General features: G+C 39.6%; 2 protein-coding genes across 2 annotated transcripts; one reads left to right on the top strand and one right to left on the bottom strand.

Moving 5' to 3' along the window:
* The first annotated feature begins 261 nt into the window (after nt 1-261).
* LOC144643756 (uncharacterized) lies at nt 262-10,167 on the top strand. Its single transcript, XM_078503093.1, has 6 exons — nt 262-2,015; nt 3,070-3,324; nt 3,701-4,074; nt 5,494-5,730; nt 6,694-7,450; nt 8,540-10,167. Exons 1-6 carry the CDS (start codon nt 372-374, stop codon nt 8,951-8,953), a joined length of 3,681 nt encoding a protein of 1,226 aa, XP_078359219.1. The 5' UTR covers nt 262-371; the 3' UTR covers nt 8,954-10,167.
* LOC144643757 (serine/threonine-protein kinase 33-like) lies at nt 10,064-23,960 on the bottom strand. The gene is made up of 14 exons (XM_078503094.1): nt 23,810-23,960; nt 22,742-22,999; nt 20,847-20,951; nt 20,222-20,302; nt 19,810-19,867; nt 19,013-19,089; nt 18,199-18,286; nt 17,898-17,973; nt 17,076-17,188; nt 15,734-15,819; nt 14,530-14,601; nt 13,831-13,941; nt 12,776-12,856; nt 10,064-11,685 (listed from the first exon to the last, which is right to left on the bottom strand). The coding sequence occupies exons 2-14, from the start codon at nt 22,937-22,939 to the stop codon at nt 11,488-11,490; spliced, it is 1,344 nt and encodes a 447-aa protein (XP_078359220.1). The 5' UTR covers nt 22,940-22,999; nt 23,810-23,960; the 3' UTR covers nt 10,064-11,487.

The raw sequence follows: 23,960 nt of genomic DNA, 5'->3' as shown, positions 1-23,960 counted from the left end.
GTGTTTGCCGGTAGCGGAGCGTGACACCTTTCTTTGGGCATTCGCGCTCGCCAGCTGCGGTTTCTAATATGTTTTGCGCTCTCAGCTCCATGACTAAATGGTATGTGAACTGACTATAAAATTACTCAAAACCCGGCTACGCGCTCGCGTGATCGCGTGAGTGAGCTCAAGTGCGAATAGTCGGTCACGCGAAAAATTCACAATGTAATGTAATCTGAAACTTGCTTACCGAAGGTCGAGAAGCCCTGAGTTGCGCGACCTTTCATGTTATAAAAGGAAACTACAGCTTCTGTTTCCCTTCAATGGTTGAAATATACGGAGGAGTCAACTTCAATTTTACATTTGGGTAACATACGCATCCTGTTTGCTTCATGTTGAGGGATTTGCAACGACAAATGCCAAGCTACAACTTGTACACGGTTTGTTTCGTGTTAAATTTCATTTGGATCTTTAATGGCTTCGAATCGACTGCTGTTTTGATCCGAGTTTCCAAACTAACAGGACACGATAATTCGTCTTGCTTGCTTTCTGATGCAACAAGACCTTGTAAAACACTCATATTCGCTCTTAATGCCACTAATGACACCAGGAACCGAAATGAAACAAACTTCAGTTTTTCAATCGAGGATCGAGTTTATTACTTGGAGAAACGCATCAAGATCATTCAGACAAGCCCAGACAAAAGCATTTATCTGAAATCAAGTCACTCAGCTGCATCTATTATTCACTGCGTCGATATCTCTGCGGGAATCGAGATAGGATCTCGTGCTAATCACTTCAACAAAACAAGAAATATCAACTTTGCAAACCTTGAATTCGAAAATTGTGGCCCTCGCTTCGCCGCTGTCGTGATTGTATGGAACTCTGTTGATATAAACTTCACGAACTGTGTGTTTAAATATAACAAACAGGCTGGAATAAATTCATTCGAGAGCGGAGTTACAATCAAAAGCTGTCTTTTCCTGAATAACACCTCCAATAGGAATAACTCCAGTGAAGAGTTCAAAGAAGGGGAAACGACTGCAGGTGGAGGGGCGGGATTTATATTTCGTAACGCCGTAGCTCTTTCTGTAATAATCAGCAGTTCCAACTTTACATTAAACTCTGCCGTGACAAATGATTCGACAGATTTCATCTCAACTTCCTCAAATGTATCCAATTTCATTAGCGGGGGCGGAGGTCTTCTTGTTGTTTTCCTAAAGAAAACCAATCACTGCCGGGTTGTGATAGATGACACCGTTTTCTCAAACAACTCAGCGACTTTCGGGGGAGGAGTTTACTTTGCCAACTCTAACATGGCCTTACGAAACAACTACTCCATAGCCAACTCTAGATTTTTAAGGAACATGGCCGGGCAAACTGGAGGGGGGTTGATATTCTCACAGTGGGACAAAGCGTCTAGCATCACCACTATCTTCAAAAATTGCACAGTCAGCGAAAACCAGTCTAGGCGAGGCGCCGGGATGAACGTGTTCTTAATGAACTACGATGAAACGCCAAACGATTCTGTGTTACGATTTGACACTGTCCTGTTTAGCAACAATTTCGGGGATGCCAGTACAGCCATACGCTTTACCACGGCTCTACCATACGGCAGTACGATGGACGTGACACCAGAGTTTATCGATTGCACCATAGAAGACCACAATATGTCAAGTTTTGCGCACACCAGTCCTTTCACAAGCCAAAGAGTTAACATCATTTTTAAAGGACAGAATACTTTTAGGCGAAACCTCGGGGGTGGAGCCGCCGGATTTCAGGATTGTGTTTTAAAAGTCCATGGACAGTTAGTGTTTGCTAACAACACAGGATCGAATGGAGGGGCGATGTTTTTGAGATCAAGTCAGATCATTCTGCACCCCGACAGTGAGCTAATGTTCTTAGGAAATAAAGCGTGGGGACTGGGCGGAGCGATTTTTGTGTGGGAACATACAATGAATGAGTTTATACACGTCAACAATCCAGACTGTTTTCTGGCGTACAGCGATCCAAGCTTGTCTCCATCCAAATGGAAGGTAAGCACTTCAGGGACCGCTAATTATTTAGAGGGGAAGGGCTGGTGCAAACGGAGGGAGGCTGTGTTCAAATTCTCTTAACCCTTCCCTTTTACGAAACGCATTTTTTTTCTGACCCTCACCCTCCTACCCGTTCAATCCCTTAAACCTCCCTAATATGTGTGCATCCCCGCTTTTCCCCTACATTAAAATCGTTGACCCACCCACTAACTGCACCAGCCCTCTCCAATATCTAAATAATGACTAGTCCCTCAATGTATTGACTGTATTGGACCCTTTGCACAGCTGAGCGTTCAAAGTTATATGATTTGTCGTCTTATTTGAGGCGGTATTCTTTTGAAATAAAAAAGAAAACTGAGGTTAAAGTATTGTTACGTGTAATGTTGCATATAGTGAAACCCCCGATAGGACGAAGTGCCAAGAGCTGGCAAAATGTGTTCGTTATAACGTGGGTTCGTTATACCGCGTTCTGTTTCAATAACCTAATACTAGCTTGGCTGTTTGTTCGGCCGGGTTGAAGAACATCGTTCGTTCTGCCGGCGACGTCGTTAGTAAGGAGTTCGATTGATCGGTGTTCCTCATATCGGGGTTCCACTGCATCGCGCGCAATGTTAAGAAATAGAATACTATTTCCGAAACAAAAGGCGCGATGTTGTGCAAAACAATTTCATTGTGGACACACATGCAGTGGACTTTGGTCTTTGCGCGCAACATGCATGGCGCAAATGTTGTCTTGTGTTCTGCTCTTCAGTATGTAAGGAACATTTTAACCCTATTGCGTTGCAGTCATAATTTCTACAGTGACCAGCTGTTTCTTGTTGTACCTACTTGTTATTAAAGCTCTAACTGATCTAGGGTGTGTAGACTATACCCAGCAGTATTAACTGGACTTTAAAAAATTCCGTATGGTATTTTTAAATATGGATTGATCATAGATGTTATGCCCTGTATTCCTACGTAAATCCCGCTCGTTTAAAAATTCGTGTCACGCGCCGATTTAAGGCAGGAACAGCCGTAAACATTTTTTCTCAACCTACCTTCTGTTTCTTTGTAGACCAACATATCCTTTACCGAGAATAGCAGTACGTTCAAAGGAGCCGCCATTTATGTGTCATCTCTTCAGAGGTGTGTGTGGACCGAGGAGTTTCCTTATCATAATCCAAGGAAGGCCCTACGCTGGTCAAGTAACTTTGTCTACAAAAACAACTGGCTTATGTTTGATGGTGGTACACAAACCTTGTGTGGACCTAAATACGATATTGCCACGGACACTAAAAGCTTTCACTCAACTAAGAATAATTCCGCGAAGGTATGGATTGCAACTTGTTGGCCAGTTTTTTTTATAACGACAGTCGGCTAACAGTCCATTTTTTGTTTCTCTCTCGTTCAACCATCGATCCATCCACTCATCCGTCCGTCAGTCCATCCGTAGGTACGTACGTACATCCATCCACGCGATCATTCGTCCATTCTTCTGTCTGCCTGTCTGCCTAAATGTCATTTCTTTCGTTCTTTCTTTCTTTCTTTCTTTCTTTCTTTCTTTCTTTCTTTCGTTCGTTCGTTCGTCCGTTCGTTCGTCCATTGACGTGTATTCAGTATAGTTCTTGACTTCTTTAGTGTTAACGGAGCCCTGACATACGAAGAAAGTAAACTAACAAATGATTTTTTGTGTTTCTGTTGTTTAGCTTTCTCCAGGCCAAAACTATCCCTTGAATCTACAAGGAGTCGATGAACTAGGACACAATGTTCTCACGATTGCTTTTGTATCAGAAGCCGATAACGTAAACAGCTCGTCAAAACTCCTTCTACAAAATGATCTGTATGTGCTCTCGCCTAACGAAACAAGTACGGTGCCGTTTTCGTTTCGAGTTCCTCAGACATTATACAACGAGACACACAACAGAAAAGACAAGCGCAAGATTCGATTTGTAGATTTCATGTCTACGCTGGCAAACGGATATTCATTTGAACTTGAGCTTCAGATGTGCCGTCCTGGATTTCATTACTCCATTGATTCGCAAACGTGCGAGTGCAACAAGGAGCTGGCTGGTATTATGAGGTAGGGTTCCGAATTATTATCCTGGACCCAGTTGTTCAAAGGGTGGCTAACTCTATCCGCCCGATAAATCACTATCTGGTGGATAGCGAAGAAGGTTTTGTATGACAGTGGATGGCGATTTTTCTGGTGGATAGTGTTATCCACCCTTTGAACAACTGGGCCCTGTTTTGACTTGCATCGTGACAACCACCCACCCTCCAACCCTTTTCCCTATCGCAATCATTCCAAGAGGGCAGCCGGTTTTGTGAAGATCAGTCAGAATACCCGCCTGGCGGCTCGTCTGATCTCGGCCATATTTGATTATGATCCTGTCAATGAAAGTTCCATGACAATTTTTTCCAGGAAGACCTCTAGCAACTCAATACTAAAAAACACGGTTGAAATCTTCTTAATGTATCAGATAAATGTGCTTAAAGATGTGCATGTAAGGAGGCAATTGCAAAGTCCACTTGGGAGACTTCATGAATGTTGCAGACGTCACAACGATTTTCACAGTAGTTTTATTTCCACTCTAGTTTAACTCCGATTTTACACTTTAGCTTCGTTTACATGTTTTGCTCACTCGACTCTCTCTAGCTCTCTATCTCAGGGCTGTCTTACCGGTCCAAACCGGTTTTCGGCTGACGTCACCTAAGAGGCACGCAAATTGTTACGCAGCTTAAAATTTCCGTTCCGACACAGAAAATTTCAAAATAGATAATCTACTTGTCCGAACCTCAGGTCTGTGCGGTAATCCGTATTCGACCGAGATACCCGTCAAAATGCTCCACATCAATTTGTAGAGCTCAGTATGGAAACGCCATATTGGTGCCCCGCACAGGCGGCTATAAAAAAACGGTCAGTTCACCCAACTGAACTAGTAAACACTTCTCGAAGGCGACAAGTTGCTGCAACATGTCGCCTCGTGTGACATGGTGTATTTTGCGAGAATCTTTGTCGCTGCGAGTTTGAATTCGTGCGACTGATCACAGCGACAACGGCCTTATGCGCCTACTGGCGCGACGAGAATTGATGATGATGATGATGATGATCACAGCGACAAAATCCTGTCGCAGCAAAAGCAGCGTTGTCGCAGCGTGTGCACGCTTCTGCGACAAGTCGCTGCGACAAAATATAAATTAACCAATGAGAGAACGTCGGGTATTTTTGCCATATTAAATTGGAAAACTAGTCACATTCCCACTCTTCATAATTCGCTGTGTGTGCAACGAAAAAGCGCCTTGTCGCAGCGACTTGTTTTGAAGCAGTACATACGGAGCGACTTGTCGCAGAGACCTGTCGCTGCGACTTGTTTCCTAGTGTGTCCCGACCTTTTAAAACTGTTCAGACTCTATCATAGTCAAAGGCAACTGTGTGTGCACGCGCGTGTGTTGAATGAATGTTACCCTCTAAATATATCTAATATCCTTACCACGACAGATGTGACAATGGTGAAAAAATCTACCTGAAGCAGGGCTACTGGGCCAACATCACGAAAGATGGTGCCTTCACTGCCTTGGTAACGTACTTTTGTCCACACAAGTATTGCAATTGTAAAGAGGATGGTGACTTACCGGGATGTTTATTTGACCCAGACAACAGCAATGGACAGTGCTCTAAAAACCGAGAGGGCTGGCTGTGCGGAAAATGCGCAGAAAATACCAGTGTTGGTTTAAGGTACATGAATTAGTGGCAGAAACCTATAAGGGTTGAAACGTGTAACGCGCGCGCACAGCGCTTGAATATTCATTTTGCTAAGTACCATATTTGGAAACACGAATAATTTGTACACAAATGCTTATGGGTTTCTGTTAGTGGTTTATAATCACAAGTAAATGCTACTAATGTAATAAACCTCTGCTGAACTGACGGACACCTCGTCAAATAAAAACGGAAACACCTTTCTAAAGCAGGCACGTGTAGCAGGTCTTTGCAGTTCATCCTCCTAAATTAATCATCTCCCTCCGTTAGGGAGTAAACCCTAACTAAGAGGGCACTTCTTCACGACTGCCTATCTCAAGGAAAAGACCTATCCAACGAGGAGCGATCTCAATCACGGCCAGACACTTTTTCAGAGAAGGAACATCACTAACAACTTCTGCACCCCTTTCCAAAACGGACACCTTTCCAAGGCTGTGGGACACCTATGCAGTGCAGACATCTGTACAAGACAGACAGTCAGCACTCGTCACAAGCGTGTCTGCTTTAGTGGGTATTAAGTTTACCTCGCTAGAGAAAAAACATTTCTTGTTTTTAAGTTTCACGTTATAGTCTGTATCGAGCCAAAGTGTCCCATACCGCCGTAGCATTCAATGACAAGAAGTATTTCTACTCCCCTAGAAGGGATTCGTCCACCGCAGAGTTAGGTTGACCGCCTAGCATTTAATTTACTTGTTACTATTTATACACCAATAGAGGCATCGTGAGTGGAAAGTGTCTTGCCCAAGAACAAAACGTAGTGAACCCGGCCAGGAGTCGAACCCGGACCCCTTGAAAAGGATTTCAGCGAGCTTCAATGCCACCGCGCGCGCTATCATTTATGTGTTAGTTGTCGTCAAACCGAGATCGATTCTTATTGCCTTTGTAGAAAAACTGGACTCAGAAACAACTCAATATTTTCTACTTTCCTTTATTTTTAAGGGGGTATGACTGCATCGACTGTCCCGACCCAGGATGGGTGCTGGCTGTTGTCATTCCTGTTGTGATTGCACTGTGCATTCTCATCATCTGGCTCAATCCCGGCATATCTTGCGAGTTAAGAGGACCCCTGTTTTTCTTCCAAGTACTCCCCTACATCTTCGATCCCACAAGCCACTTAGGAGGCCATGTTTTCCTTTTGGCGGATTTATTCAACTTTGGAGGTCCTTTGATCTACCTCTCCAAGACATGCATTATAAAGGGTATAAACAATTTGTACTTGATAGCCTTTGGATACATCCTTCCAGGTCTGGCTCTCTTCATTTTCCTGCTGGCCTACCTCTTAAGCGCTAACTACTGCTTGAGGTTCAACCTTCGCCGTCGCTCGATGCTGCAGTCATTTTGGCTTCTCGTCGTGTTTATGTACAACTACCTCGTTGAGACGTCGTTTCTGATCCTGTTTTGTCCCAAAGTTGGTCACAAGGACGTGTTCTTCTATGATGGCACAATGGAATGTTTCCATGGCGACCATCTACCAATAGCAATAGTCGCTATACTCGTACTTGTGTTCCTCGTGATCCCTCCACCAATCATCGTGTTTGTTTTAACCAATGGCTATTGGAGGGTTGATCCTCAGTATTTAAATACACTGACAAGCAGGTTGCGCCCCGAGCGTCGTTGGTGGTGGTCAGTGGATTTGTGTCGTAGAGTTCTCTTGGTCGCTACCTATGCCTTTCTTCCAGACTGGCAAACAAAGAAGGTGAGGCAAAAGGGATTATAATTTTAACTTATATAAAAAGGTGTTTTTGTGGGGGTAAGTTTGCTTTCTTTCTTTCCGCCAACGATAAGGTAATACAATGCTATGCTATTCACCAAAATTTCAGCTTTCAAAGACTATTCAAAACCTATGAAATCCTCGTCTGAAGTAGTCCAAAAATTGAGAACCGGTTGCCGTCATACTAAGCAGCCTGGCGAGGCCTGGCGATGGATGCGTCCCGTCAAAGAGCTCAACGTTTACTCTCTTGGAGCTCAGTTTGTGCAAAATGATGCTGCACAAACAGGCATTTCGAAGAACAAGCCAATTCAAAATTAACAAAAAGTGTCGAGTATTCAAACAATGTTTGAACTTCCTGCCAAACTTCAGGTTGCGCCCTTTGACGACGTCACGCATACATCACCAGGCTGCTAAGCTATGGCGGTCGCCGGTTCTCGATTTTCGGACTACTTCAGACAAGGATTTCATAGGGGTAGGATACTCTTTGGAAGCTGGAAGGTTCAATTTTGGAATGAACTTCTCCTTTAAACGGGGGAGCAACTGAATACAGCTGAATTAAAATCTTGCCTTCAGGTGCACGAAGGACTCATCACCACAGGAAGATTGTCTTGGTGTTCCACCGAATTCTTATAACCCAATATTAAAAGAAATGTATGCCAGTTAGTTAGGAGAATTAATAGTTTGATCGTAATTTTTTACCAAGCATAATGTGACTTTACTGAATTGGTATAACTAGACTAACAGGCTAATCGAACATTGATATGCGATGGCATTTTCTCAGTCTAAACTATCGACTGGATCTTGTTGCAGCATCCGACTGGCGAGACAACAGTAGTTCCTGTTTACTTGTGGCTTACTTTGAACCGTACCTTTAGACAGCGATAAGTAGCGACTGTGAAAATTTCTGATGTAACACCTTAAGTGAGCATCCCCGTCAGCGCCATATTAAAAGGATGGAGAGCCGCGAAAACATTTACGCGAACTATCATTCTTTCTTTTTTCGTACACCGTCTTCTACAATCTTAGTGTGATGCTTCAAGGAAATAATTATTTTCTTAACTTTTTTATTCCTAGATACTCATGATTTTCATGTGCGTCATAGTCTTGGCTATTCATAGCAACTGTCAGCCCTACGTGCGCGATCGAGCTAACTTCACAGAATCCATTTATCTGCTGGTCCTATGCACACTGGCAATCATGCAAATCGTTGAGAACAAGGACGCTAAATACTACGTCTGCCTGGTTCTGCTGGGCATCTTGGCAGTTCACGCACTTGTGGTTACTGTTTATAAGGCTGGGCGCTTTTTCCGCAAGCGTTTTGATTGCGCATGCACGTGGACTAAAACAGCTGCAAGGCGTCAAGGGTACGACGAATTAGAAAGTACGCAAACCGAGCAGAACCTGGACCCTGAGACGGAAATACAGAGGAGCATTCTGGATACAATATTTGACTCCTCTGAAGATGGCTCGGCGAATGGCAAGAGCTAACTTCGTAGAGAGTATTACCGCTCTCTAGAATTCTTTCTCTCGAGAGAGCCAACGTCGAATTGCTTCCCAGTGATAACTAATAACATAACCCTTGTTTTCGTTTTTTAGGTTCAGATACATAATCAGTGAAAGCATTGTGAACAAGAGCTAACAAGGACAGTACGACCTAAATTGCAGGGCTGAGTTTATGAAAAACAGTATTGATAGTTACCTACAAAGTAAGATGAAAAAGGACGGGTGAAAATTATCATACGTAAAATTATAACAGAGAGCCCCAAGGGCTGACTCGCCGATCCTTTTTATTGGTAAAATGCTTTTTCAGCAATTATTAACTAAAGCATAGAATCATGCGCATGCATTCAACTTTAATTAATGAAATAAAAAAAATACCTAATCATGACTTTATTAATGACTAGTAGAGACACGGCATTCGTGAAACACAGGTATTTAGATTTGTATTTTTAACATTAAGATTTTATATGCCTGATGTTTTTACCGTGTATAAATAAATAAATAAATAAATAAATAAATAAAAAAAAAAAAAAAAAAAAAAAAAAAAAAAAATATATTGCTAAGACTTGGAAATAGTCCCGTGTGATGCTGTGACCAGTAGAGATTTCGCGATCAGCAATGGCAGAAGCGTGACTCACTTGAGTGAAATCAAACATCGGTAAAACAAAATGACGACTGCAGGACAGAAAGGTCAAGCATTTTAAAGCTCTTACTCAAGTGGGTCACGCTTTCGTCGTTGCTGATCACGCAACAAGTCTTAGCAAATGTAGTATACAAGTGAAGAATTTCTTTCTTTAGTCTTTTTTGAACGTCGTTTCAAAATGAATAAAAAAAAACAGAAAAAATCGTTTCTATCTTTCTCATCGAACTCCACCCTTTTTAATAGGAACGGTGGAAGGTGGGGGCACAAACCAGCTACCCCCCAAATTTCCTGTTCAAAAGATTTGTTTGAAATAAGGCAAGAATGGAGGTAAAGTGAATGGCTCGAAAAAGTAATTTACCCATGCACAAAACACACCCAAAACACAGGTCATGCTATTTACTTACTTACTTACTTATCCTCATCGGGCCCATGAGGACTCTTGAGGCCGGGTCATGCTATTCAGAACACCAAAAACACAACCAGCTTGTAGACTTGGGAAGTTTATTATCATGCTACTGTTCACACTGTAATATTTGAAGTATTTGACATTGAAAAACAAAAGGAATTAAAATTGGGCTTTCTAAATAAGCCGAATGGGAAATCCTATAAATTACAGAATTCTCTGTAATAATATTCTGTACAGTACTTAAAGAGCTAGATTTTATTCTCTTCAAGCTCTTCATAAAATAAAACAAATTATTTAATATAAATATTTACGTACTGCAAATACAATGAAAATAGACACAGATCCAATTCAAATACACCAAATTTCTTTGCGTCCTTCTACAGTTCGGTGCGACCGAATTAGTATCAGTAGAACTTGCATTAAGGGCTTGGCATAACTCATGACAGTTTCGATGTTTAAAGTCGGCCATATAGCACTTACTGCCAATAAAGGCATACTAATATTCTTAATTGTATCCACGTGGTCTCTTCGGCGATCCTTTTAAAAAATGGGACTTCAGTTAAACAAGCAGGACAGGAGTTTATGTTGTTGTAAACAGATTTCTTGCAACTTAGCGAGCAATGTGACTTGCGCTTTACTTAAATAATAAACGATAAGCTGGGGGAGAACGTGGTGCACAAGCGAACGTATTCAGGAAGGGACATTTTCCACAAATCTTTGAGATAGAAAGAAATTTGCCATGTTATCAAGGCCAGTGAGTTTTGCCAAGAACCCTTGGATGCCGACAAGAAATACTTCAAGAAATAGTCTACTCTTCGTGGTGAAGAGTTGAGGCACTTAGGTCTGAATAGTAGCACCCTCTGCGTCTGACTTTGAATTTGTAAAACAACATTTATACATCTGTAGCACAGGACTCAGGGGAACAAAATGCGAGCGTACGAAGTTTCTATCGATAATGCTGGATCATTTATCTATATAATTAGTTGCACAAAGTATCAATCAATCCTTTCGTCTGGAATATCACAAAATCCTTCACTGTAAATTTTGCGAACCCTGGAGGCAGGTACAACGAGCGGTAGACAACGTCCGGTCAAACACGACTCCAGCGAGATCAAATGAAGGTTCATAACGTCACATTCACTTCACTGGCCCAGTTTCTCTACAGGCTATTTCTAAACAGAAATTCACCATTTAATCACTACACCTTACACTGACAAGCAGGCAAGCAGGGGACAAGAATGAAGAAAATCGCCGACCAGAGAATATTACATTGGTGTACAACCAAATTCTCAAAACAAAAATGAAAAGAAATGTGTGGAAATTAGTAAAGAGAATCTTCATTCCGAGCTGAGATGACAAAGTGCAAAGACCATACGTCTCGACATTTCGCAATGAATGTGGAATTTATATAAAAAGTTACTGTCTCTATTCAATCGTCCAAAAAATAGAGTCTCTAATAAACGGCCGCCAACATCATCTTTTCTTGTCCGAACTCTTTCTGACTCTTGGGGTCCCAGGCCCCTTGGTAGCTCCTGAACTTCTTGTAGGCTGCATATAGCCTGGGACCGACCTGGACGGTGAGCTCCTGGACGGGCTGTGGGCGTCACGTGCGCTTGGTGACGGCGGCGCCATGTAATTGGTTACATTTCCTCGACGAGGAGTCTGATTTGACTGTGGGTCATTTAAAAAAAATAAGTGTATTTAATTTCTTTATATATGTAGTTCATGGTGAAACCTAACATTCTTTTTAATCAAGTCAAAACGGAAAAAAATCGAAGGCAGAATAGAAGGCAAATTTTCTGAAGGAGTTGATTGATTTAGTTTCTATAGGTGGTTTTCACTGACACGCTGCGAAAAAATAAATCCAACTATTGAGTCAAGAATATTACAGGTTGTAGAAAACTACAATATAAACTACTCTTCCAAGTCTCAGGTCTGTGCCTTATTCCGAACTCGAGTTATCCGTTTAAATGTTTCACGCAAATTTAGAGAGCACAGTATGGAATCGCATACGAATCAGTATGGAATTTTTTATCTGTAATTAAGTTTTAAAGGTCCAAATCAGCCCTAGGCTGCCATCTTTATAGACCTTTGTTTTCAAATAAAGTATGTATGTATGTACGTATGTATGTTGGAGCCCAACTGTTTGGGCTCCAACATGGCGGCCGGAAATCAACAAAAACATCTGGCATTCACTTCTGCTACAAAAAGCGGTCAGATCACCATCATGAACAAGTAAACACTCAAATAAACAGCAAAATCTCAACTGAGCTAAAAACCTTCAAAAAAATATGTATTAAGGACGTATAACAGCCAGTGAAGGATAAAAACTCAGGGGCCTTACGATTCTGGAGTTTAAAATTTTGATGACGTCACGTGAAAACCAAGAATTTTGTAAACTTTCAAATCTAAAAACCTCAATAAGCAATGGCTACAGTTTTTGGCACATCTCCCCAAGTTTTTTCCAAAGCCATTTTTTTGCTAGCATTTTTGCCACATTACACTCGACAAACTAAGGGAAAAGACGACTTGTACTCTACTTTCCACTTAAAATTTAGACCCGCAGTACAACTACATCTGTACTGAGACGACCTAAGCATTTTTGTCTCTGTCACAAGGAGCTGAGATGGTGATACCACAAGGGCAATGCGCAAACGAAACAGTAAGGAACAGTACAACAGTACAACAACTAAGTCACAAATTTACAGATACAGTCGAACTCCAGTAGATGACTGTAAACCAACAGGAAAAATACACATACCGATTTCCTGTTACTTGACGGAGTTGCCTTCTTAGGTGTGGCGCTAGCTTTAGCAGCGTTACTCTGTTTCCTATCACTGTCCTGTAAAACAATGGCAGAAAGTAAACTTATGCCTTTTAAGCCCAAGTGGCTCACAGCGTTCCATCAGGTTGGCCGAACAATTCACCAGTTCCCAATTTATACACCAGGGCCCAGTTGTCCACTATCCACTGGATAAATCGCTATCCAGTGGATAAGTGATTTATTGGGTGGATAGAGTTATCAATCTTTTGAACAACTGGGGCGTGGGTAGTGGCACTGTAAGAGTTATGTGTCTTGCTCAAGGACACAAATTAACCAGGTCAGGGCTAGAACCTGGACTGCTCAATCCAGTGTTCAACCCACAAACTATCAGGCCTCCACACACAAGTTAATTTCTGACATAACAGTGTGTTAGCCTGTGGGGTTTTGCTACAGTGTGTCTGCCGTACTTTGGTTCTGACATATGTAATTTAATTTATAATTACTGTGACTTTTAATAACATGTAAACTCTGCTCATTAAAACTGATTCAATGGTTATGTTTTTTTTGCTGCTGTCGATCATCTAAGTGAACCTCTCCAGGGCCGTAACCAGACTTTTGGCATAGACGAGGCAATAGGCAATCGTGGATGGCGCGAACAGCAAATTTTGCAGTCTAGATAAAAAAAACGCTATTTCAGCATTTTTACAAGGTATTTCTTTTGGAAAGTAAATCTTGTTCAACTGTGAATAATTTTCGCAACTAAACGTTTTCTTTTTTTTAATTTTTGGTTAATTCTAGACGAGGCAGGTGCCTCGTCTTGCCTCTTACTAGTTTCGACCCTGCTATCAGGAAACAGAAGCCCACTTCAATTAGTTTAAAAGGTCATTTCTGTGGTTGGTTGTCATTGAGAGATTTCAATCCATTTTTTTTCAAGGTTCATTACGATTGACAGCAGTAAAAAATGCAATAATTGTTCTTTGAATTCTGAACTTCAGAGTTTGCATGTTAATGTGAAAGGCACAGAAATAGTGTTTTATTTAACAAAGCTTTACCTCTTTAGGGCTTTCAGAAGTGGATCCAGGAGATGGCGCCAGTCCATCTTCCAATTCACTATTAATACTATTATTGTTATTGGCTTCGCTGTCCTCTTGACGCTCAGAACCCTATTAGGATGATCAAAGAGATGAAGTGTATCAGACCAATCAATTAAACAAATTAGGAATTGAAACCCCCCAAAAAAACAGGATGAACCACATCAACACAGCTACACACTATATGACCTAAGATATATTTCTTTTGATGTCAATGTTTAAAAGAGTACGTACATACAAATGTCCATAATCCTTGCTGTCAGAAGCTACATGTAGACAACTCGATTATTTTTACAAACAAACCAATTTGGGTTGTTGGAAATCTGTAAAATTTCATAGCGTCATTAAATGGAATATGACATATTTTACAAAAAAGTTGGCTAGGAAATATTTCTTTTTTCACAAACAGTCACACAAGCTACATCAGGAGTTTAATTAGTAAGCAGCCCTCTTGAAGGCAATTTTCAGAGAAATAAAAACTTGCACAAATGGAGGGACAATTTAAACTCCAGTCTGGCTGATCAAATTCTAAGACCAGTGACATCCACAATACTTCTAAGGAATCAATGCAAAGATGACAGAAAATAATAGGCTGAAGCACATTGAACCAGCTTGTTAGATACACAAAAGAACTATACAAATTGAGGTTATTTATCTTACTTCTCTAAGCTCCTTGCTGAACTCTTTCATTAGTTCAAGAACATTTGATGTCGCAGAGGCATTGGGATCACCCTAAAACATATTACAGCAAATAAAAACTAATAAATTTAAAAACACTTGCTCTAAGAGCTAGAAACAAACTCTGCAATACTTTTTCTTGTCTAAGCTAACAGATTCAAATACCATTGTTTTAACAAGTATTGTGTGAACTCTTTCATTCCCAAGAATGACACAATTCAAAATAAATCAGTACAGCACAACGTAAAAGTACTGTTTACTAACTATATTTAAATGGTCACACACCAGGGTTTCATCAACAGATTGAAAGGCTAACACCACATTGCACACAACACTGTATGAAAGTGCTACTCAAAAGCTTTACACAGATGACTTGGAGAGGACTCCCTAAGGTATTAATGATGATGATGATGATGTGGAATTAACATACCTCATTACATGAAATTTTCGCGACACGTTAATTTCGCGAATTTCACGATTCCAAAAAAATCACGAAATTAAAGTGTCGGGAACATAACATGACATGAAAATTAAGTGACCCACATTATGTCAATTATCAAGAAATAATAAGTTTAGTACCACTGTGAATGTTGTCATCCGTCCGAAATTGACTCAAGAACAATAATTATTATTCATGTATACACGTCCATGTACAAGTATGACCTACTTGTAGACAGGGTGAAAACTGCTCTGTTGTTGCTTTTGCTGAGATTAAGTCCCTCCCTTGCGTTTTTGTTAATTTTGAAGTCATTGTTCCTTTGATGAAGTCGTTTTATGTAATTCAAGGGCATGTTAAATAATGTTACCAAGGAAATGTAAATTGTGTCCTACTAAAAAATGCAAAATTAAAGTGATTCAAAATACAAAATTTTCGCAAAATCACGAAATTTAAGTGTCGCAAAATATGCGCACCTAAAAATCACAAAATTAACGTGTCGCGAAAATTTCATGTAATAAGGTAGCACATTTCCCCATATGCTCTAATGCGCATTACAACACTTTGTGGGGGACTTTTTGGAGATGCCCCCAATGCAATTTCTGAACAAGGCCAGACCGCAACACCGGGAACTCCATGCCCTACTCTTTGCCATAAGTTTGTGTGTTCTTTAACATCCCCTGCTGACCATAACAGTATTTTCCTTATTCCTATCTAGGAATAGGTATTGTTCAAATTATGGCTAGTTACCGTAATCCAGGGGTGATTCAAAATTTCTTTTGCTGTCTTTCTATGAGCTGGATCAACTTTAAGCATTCCAAGAAGAAGCTTCTTAGCTGTAATTTAAAAATACTAGATTTCAGCATAACCATTATGAGCTAACTTACCCAACAAAAAGCTTGCAAATTCAATAAAAATAAATCAGTGGCAACAAAAAAAAAACAATTTTATATAACTTTTATATAACTAAGTCTTATTATACCATAATTGAGAGAATTCTCGCATGCTGATTGGTCAAAAATTATGGTCGATGAGAGTATAGACCATGAAAGTGACGTCAGATCACGCCACGCACATGCGCGGGTAAAAAGGTGTGTAAGTTTGGTCTCCATGAATGAAAGCGAATTTCATCGTGTTTTGCTTGAATCAAGTGCATATAATTTGTTTTCGGATTTCAGGATTGGACTTATACTCGGGTGATCTGTCGAGAGAAAATTAACCAGGCTTTTGAATTTTTGGTCTAACTGAGAAGAACGGTGCTAGCAAACTAGCAGCGGACTGTCGATGTTTAGTGAACGAGCGCTAACAAGATCTTCAGAAAGAAAAATAATCTTGCTCGCTTCAAGCGATAGGCACACACTCAACGAGAGAGGAAAAGGTAATAAAATTGTTATTCTTTGAATTCTTGTTCATCTTCTTTTGCATCATCGTCGTTTTTACGCAACGGGCTGGAATCTTTACTTCCCACCGGCAAAGTTTCTTCACAGTCAGGCATCGCTTTTGATAACTACTTGTTCGAGTTGTTATGGTATAAAACAAATCGACCACACTTTTCCATGGTCTACACTCTTATAGACCATAGAAATGACGCCATAAAATGTCCAAAACTTTGCAGTGAAACCACTCCCCTACGGCTCTTGGTTCCACTTGAGTTTTGAACATTTTCTGACGTTATTTCTATGGTCTATAAGAGTGTAGACCATGGAAAAATGTGGTCGATTTGTTAAATAATCAGAGTAACAAAATTATGGACTTCAGTCTAGAACAGTTAACTTGTAAGAAGAATGAATTATCTTCACATCATGTGCCAAGCAGCGCTGTCATTAAGTTTTTAAGTAGCTGTTACATTGAAGTTAACACTGGTAGCATTTCGCTCTGCACACAAACTTGTGTAACATAACACAAATCAACATCTTCACCCATAACATCAACGGGTTACAGCCCTTAACAACACCCCTGGCAAAGGGTTTAAATAACAATGGAAATGACCAGTGCAAATACAATGTGGAAGCATGATTATTGCATTGGGTAATAAGCCCCATTAGAAGTCTCATTAATAAAGCAGCATCTTAAAACAGAATTTGGCACTTACCAGACTCATGGCATGTTTCCCAGCAGGGATCAGAAAAATCCACTTCACCCTTTTTAATTAACTCATAAAGCTTTTCTTCTGTTTCTGCTACAAATGGTGGCTTCCCAGTTAAACTAAAAAGAAAATAAACATTATCAAGTCAGGGGCGGATACAGGGGGGGTGGATAGGGTGGATATCCACCCCCCATTTTTCAGTAAAAAAAAAAAAAATTGAAATGTCACTTTATTTGAAATAGAAAATAAATAAAGAAAGAAAAATTAGCTCTCGCTCATGTCTGGTTGTTGTTACGCCACGTTTCGCCGTCTGCCGCCACTTAGGGTTAGGGTTAGGGTTAGGCCCTAATGGTCTGCCATCCACCCCCCCCCCCTCCCCTTTTGAAATCCTGGATCCGCCCCTGCAAGTTACAAAAGACATAACAGTGCAAAAAAATAAAAGTAGTAGGGATAAGAAAACTGAATATTTAAACAACTTAATAGGGAAAAGATCTTAACAAAAAAACTAACTGTAGATAAATGATTGCAAACTGGAGAAAATTACAGTGGCCATCAGCACTGTTGTTAGGAAATTAAGGTGAGAAGAAAGGAAGAGAATACTGAAAAAAAAACACGATTCCAATGGGATTTAAACCCACAGGTCCTCTACTTTATTTGTATGCTCTGTGCTAAGCTAACCATAGACTTTTCTTGCAGACATTTTTGAACATGTGCACGCCTTCAAATGTTCATAGTTAAGTACAGCACAAATCACAACTTACATTTCTCCTACTCTAAAAAAAACTCTTAAAGCAAAGAGCTCTATGTAGCAAGGGAGTGAAAACTTACAGAATATACATTATTACACCTATACTCCAAATATCACACTGTTGACTGTAACCAAGGTCGTCAATCACCTCTGGAGCTGAAACAAAAAATTTGATGTGTTTAATATTGCTTATATTATTGCACATTAAGCCATATATGGCATTGTTTCGAGTTCTTGTATGCCCCCGTGTCTGTCAATGAGTTTTGTGAAAAGTAGGTCATATGTATACAACATAGCCTTAAAAATACATGTACTGGAAGACAACTGAGACAACTTTAGAGCAAGTTGATGATTAATAAATCCAAAGAACATAGTGATTACCCATGTAAATTGGAGTACCACAAACACTTTGCATCATTGAGTCACTACCAACACCACCTTTCACATATGAAAGGCCAAAATCGGTAAGCTGCAAGAAAGTACAGGGAAAACAAGGTTATTGCAGTTTGAAATAAAGATCAAGAATCTGTGTAAACAAAGGTTGATATTAAACTGACAAGAAAAGTAGGGTTGGGACACTGATTACTACCCATCTTGAAAGCTCACAACATAGCTCGAACTCATACTAGACCCCAAACTCAAAATACAGTGTCGAACCCCTATTAAATGGCCACCCTCGGGGAAATGGCAACTGGCCACTTATTTATTAGCATAAGGCCTTTTAGAAAGGTCACATTATTTCCATACAAAATAGTGTGAAAAAAATCACAGAATCACATAAGAGAGCAATAATCAGTGTTTGAATTATTTTATCAGCCATTGCTTTCTTTTTAGACGCTTGTCTGTCCGACCTTGTTGAAAACAAAGCCAAAAATTGTATTATGTTACATTCTTGCTGGCTGCTAAAAAAGGGGCAAAAACAACATTTGGAAGAACACTCAACAGAACGGCAAAAAGGTGGCCGCAGCAGCTTCATAGGGGTGGTTGTTTAAAAGGGGTTTTATTTACAGTATTATTCTGACAACAGTTTCAGGACTTTAATAACTGGCTGCTTAATAGGGGGTGGCCGGTTAATAGGGGTTTGACTGGACATGCAAGTCACTGAATACACTGCTGTCACTAGGTAATGAAACTTCAAGACATCATGCAACAAAACTATGCCTAATAAATCTTAAAGCACATTTTTAAATCCTACCTTTATATTTAACAGCTCATTTCCAACAGGTTGACTGAGAAGAATATTTTCCAGTTTTAAATCTCTGTGAACAATATCTGCAATATATTTCAGAAAGACCTCTCGTAAATAAAATTGTTAAAAAAAAATACCTGCAGCATATAATGTTGCTTTCTCGTTCCCTGAATGTCACTTAGCACCATTCAAAGAATCCTAATTTCACTTAGCACCATTCAAAGAATCCTTTAGCTTATTTCCTTTCTCCTCCCTCCCTCCTTATCAACAGCCCAAAATTAACCTCACCAGGTGTATTCTGTCTCTTTTTCAATTCCAAATGAATTTACCCAACCTGCATTACAAATTGATTCATTTCCCAAATTTTACTTCTCCTACAGTTGCATTTTTTCTCCCATTTCCTCATTTAGTGATTTCAGTATAATTACATGTTTACTAACTTACTCTTTCTTCTCTCTTCAAGTTGATTTATTAATTGATCTTCTTTCACTCCACTCAATTTCCTACACCAGCAACTTTGAAAGATTCCATCTAATTCCCCTGTCTTCTTTCCCAATAATATTGCTTTAACTGTATGTTTCTTTACACTTGCCTGAGCCATTGTCTCTAAAAAGGCTTTTGTTGCATTTTTCATTTCTTCCTTAAATTCATATCATTACATGCTCATGACAATTTTTGTAGCTCAATTAAGACAAATAATGAAGCTGAGCTTTAAATTCCTAAGACAACTATCTGTCTCCTTTCAAAGTTATTATAACACTGATATAAAGGGGAAAACGCAAGAAAATGTAAATAATACATACACTGATCATGGAGATAGGCAACAGCATGAGCCAGTTGTGTAATCACTGTCCAAGTTTCCTGGTAAATTTAAAAACAGATTTTATTAATTTGTAATTTTGTGATAACTCAGACTCCACTTGTATGGATAAAACTACAAGTTTGAATGCTGGGTTATTACACCTAATAAACTATTTTAGATGACAGCATATATAATGTCTTCGGCACATTTTATATTAACATTTCAAACCTGACAATGCCATCACAAGGACAGCAAAATGTTGTTTGTTATTTTTATTCTAACTTATTTATTGTAATTATAGCATTTTTAATCTTTAAGCCTAACTTGACTAAGAAATACAGTAATGATGTCACTGCTGTCACTAATACTGAAGATCGTTGGAGATGTTGAAATGATACAAAGAGGTTACACACCTTCTCTGAAAACGTTTTCTTATTCTCTAGAAGTTTTTGTATACCACCAGCATCACAGAGTTCCATTACTAAATACATACGCTGCAAATTTAAAGAAATAATTTATCAATATTTGTCATGGCACAAATGTTGGTCTTCACACTGTAGAATTGTAAGTACCCTAGCATGCATACGTAACACATGGTACAACAGTCCATGTATAGTACATGTATTTTCATGCTCTTATTACAAATACTACAACATTAACCATAAAGTGATAATTATGCAACTCATTCAGTAACTACTAACTTGCGATAATATTTGAAACAGATAAGAATACTGTCTCATGAGATGGCATGGCTGAGTGGTCAAAGCACTGGAATGGAACTCCAGCTAACACTAATTATAGACTATGGTATAGAGGTTTGCATTCTCCTCTATGACCAATAGATGAAGTTGAAACATGACAGACTGCTGAGTTCAACTCCTCAGTAGCACTAGTATCAATAGTCAACTACTAAATGCCCCATTTATTACATCAGTATGGACTAACTAAATTGGTGCTTGCTTAAAGTAACTTTTGTAAGAATCAAACTTCAGAGCACTACCCAGGTACTCAATGCTGCAAATGCCCATAATTGCTTACCTTTGATGTTTCATATATTTCCTCTAGATGAACTAAATGCTCATGATCAATCTTTTTCATAATTAGAACTTCTCTCTCTAAAAGTTTAACAGCAGAGGTACCAGCCTAGAAGAAAATTAAATCAGTCAGAAACAAGTGACAATGTTCACATAAATTGCATAATATACAGTTCGGTTTGCAGTTAAAATGTCAGCAACATTTTTAAAAGATATGATGAACTAGGTTTTGATCTCAAATTGTAAGCACAACATATTTGCCACAATATGGTATATTGATACACTGTATTGTCGACTGCAGGAGAGTCAGTTGCCAGGGTGGATGGTACTCTTGTTGCCCACACATCTGGGGTCAGGTTTTGAAGTCCTAGTTCTGAGATGGGGATTTATAAATATATTGCAGTCTCATTTCTTAACACTTGTTAGTTTACATGTATACTGTTGTATTGGGGAAATGAAAGTTTCACTAAATTCAATTGTCAAACATTATGTGGAACATATGATAATTTGTTTCTGCTGTGGGACAGGAACCAAATTTCTCAATCGTTTGGTTCAACTTGGGGTAGAGAAATAGATAGCCACAGGTGTCGCTCTCAATAGAGTTTGAGCCATCCAATTGCTTGAACTCAGTTGGAAGCGAAATCTCCCTCATCCAAAAAATAGCTATTTTAGGTCTGAGAAAGGAATGAGGTATGTGGATCCTAGCAGAGTACCCTCACCTCAGGGGGGGGGGGGGGGGACTCCGGCTTGTAAATGACGGGGATGATCGAATGGAGGCAAAACTCAGGACCCAAAAAAATCCCTAAGTCTTCCGACATTACCCAAAAAAATCCCTGAACCAAAAATAACACCCAAAAAAATCCCTTGTCAAATTACACCTAAATTGCCAGGAGGTGCAATAACATAACACAAAGAACGCTTGTTTTGTTTATTCATCATACCATAAATACGCCAAGGCCGCGCCAGGGCATTAACTGTAAGTTCGTTTTTAATACTCAAAAAAATCCCCTATCTATTAAATCAAGATACCCAAAAAAATACTTGCCAAATTTTCCAACTCAAAAATATCCCGGAAACGAAAATTTCAAACCCAAAAAAATCCTTTGATCATCCCCGTCATTAACAAGCCGGAGTACCCCCCCCCTAGGACCCTCACCCAGAGTACCTACTCAGAGAACCTACCTCCCCCCCCCCCCCACACACACACACACACACCAAACAGCCCCTGCTATGTAATTAAAATATACTTGCATGTGATCAGTTGGGTGTCCAGTAAAAATAGAAATATAAAAATACTTGCAAATTCTAGAAAGACTAGATCAACAATGGCAGTTTGTCATGGTCAATGATTATGCTAGAATAAAACATGCAACATCCAAAATACACTTTTATTATGTCTACGTGTATGAAATCCTTTAAAACAGAAGTTGGTTCTAAAATAAAATAAATGCTGTAATTTTTAAATGGACTTCCCAAGCTCAAATTCCCTGCAGGACAGAGACCAGCAATCTGTTAAACTTGTACACACCACTGACTATTAACCAACACAATTACCACATTTTGCAATGAAAGAAAGCAACAAATTACAGCCCTCACTTGTTTAACAGCAGATAACTGAAGTGGCAGACAACTTCATTAAGAGGTCATAAACAATACACTTGATGGAAAAGCCAGCATACAGAAACACCTAGGGATAAATATAGCACAGCAAGGCAGATGGCCAAGGAAATTTTTACAATTCACCTTTGCCCCTTTTGCAAACAGCTGGTTTTTACAGCGGAAATATTTTTAGCCCACCGCAAGCGTTTAACATAGTTGAATTTAACTAAAATGGAATATATATAGCGAACGAAATTCGCTATAACTTTGCACCTGGCAACAAAAATTGTCGATCAATACCTTCTCCTTGTTAACAGCCTTAATGGCCCATCGACAGCCCGTTTCTTTGTTTGTCGCTTCCTTCACAACTCCGAAGCTCCCTTTTCCTAGAACCTCTCCAAACTCGTAGATGTCTTCGATCTGTCTTTCGTCCTCAATTCTTGTATGTGGAATAGTTCTTCCACTGGCCGAGCCGTCTCTCCGAGGATACTGAGACATAATTATTGCCCGTTCAAAAAGATTCCAGCGTTATGTTTTCATGATGTGAGGATATTTTGCCTAGAAGAAACGAAAATAAAATCAATTTGCAATGAAGCCGGCGAAAAGAAAAAATACACACAAGTTTTGGTTTATTACAAATGCATAATTAACTATGTAGGATCAATGTTGATATGCAGCTCGACTTTTCAAGCTGTGAATAACTATTCAATATCATTAGACTCGCACAAATTAAAATATCCCAAGACAAGCTAGAGGTCCCAAATAAGCGGCCTGCGCAACAGGGAAAGATGTTTAAAGTCGGTCATTTTAACAGCGATTATGCGCAGCAAATTGGTAGCCTCGTTAGTGCAAAGTTTTAAAAGTTGCTCCGTTTACCCAACTCGTTTTCGCCGACTTCACTACACCAATTTGCGTAACTCAACGGGTGACCTGAAAACCCTTTCCGGCTTCCTTGCTCAATGTTTGAGCTGAGAAACAAAGTTCGTGCTCTATAAGAATGATATGAAGCGTATTGCTAAAACCGCAGAATGTAGTCTCGATTGAAATACACACTAAGCTCTGCAAGGTCATGGCAAAGACACTTTAAAAGTGTTTGATTCAGTGCCCTTGAAGCCTAATGGCCGCGCCGGGACGAAAAGTCAAAAGAAGAACGCGCTGAAATTAACGACTATATTTTTGCTCTCTAATTAAGCATAAATCGCGCTCGACTAGACTCACCGGGTGCATTTTAATAAATAGTTCAATATTCAAGATAAGATAAGCAAAAAACGCTGCTATAATCGGCTTGAAATAAAATCAGTGAGGTTGTCGTCGGCGAGTGCTTCGTCTACAAACTTTCCCTTATTTGACCAACCAGACTGCACGTACCTTGACAAAGTTTCGTCCTTAAGGAGAAGGGAACAGCGGTCGTTTTCATTGCTCCTTCTTCGTGTAAGCTTTGGTCCATAAAATATTAAATAAACCTGGAAATAAATTCATAGAGAAGCCTGCAAACTTTAGTAAACTTTGACAGTAACCA

This window comes from Oculina patagonica, chromosome 2 (assembly GCF_052425735.1).
Source record: "Oculina patagonica isolate OP01 chromosome 2, crgOcupat, whole genome shotgun sequence".
In the NCBI taxonomy this organism is placed as follows: Eukaryota; Metazoa; Cnidaria; class Anthozoa; order Scleractinia; family Oculinidae; genus Oculina; species Oculina patagonica.
This window is presented reverse-complemented; position numbering and strand designations above follow the sequence as displayed.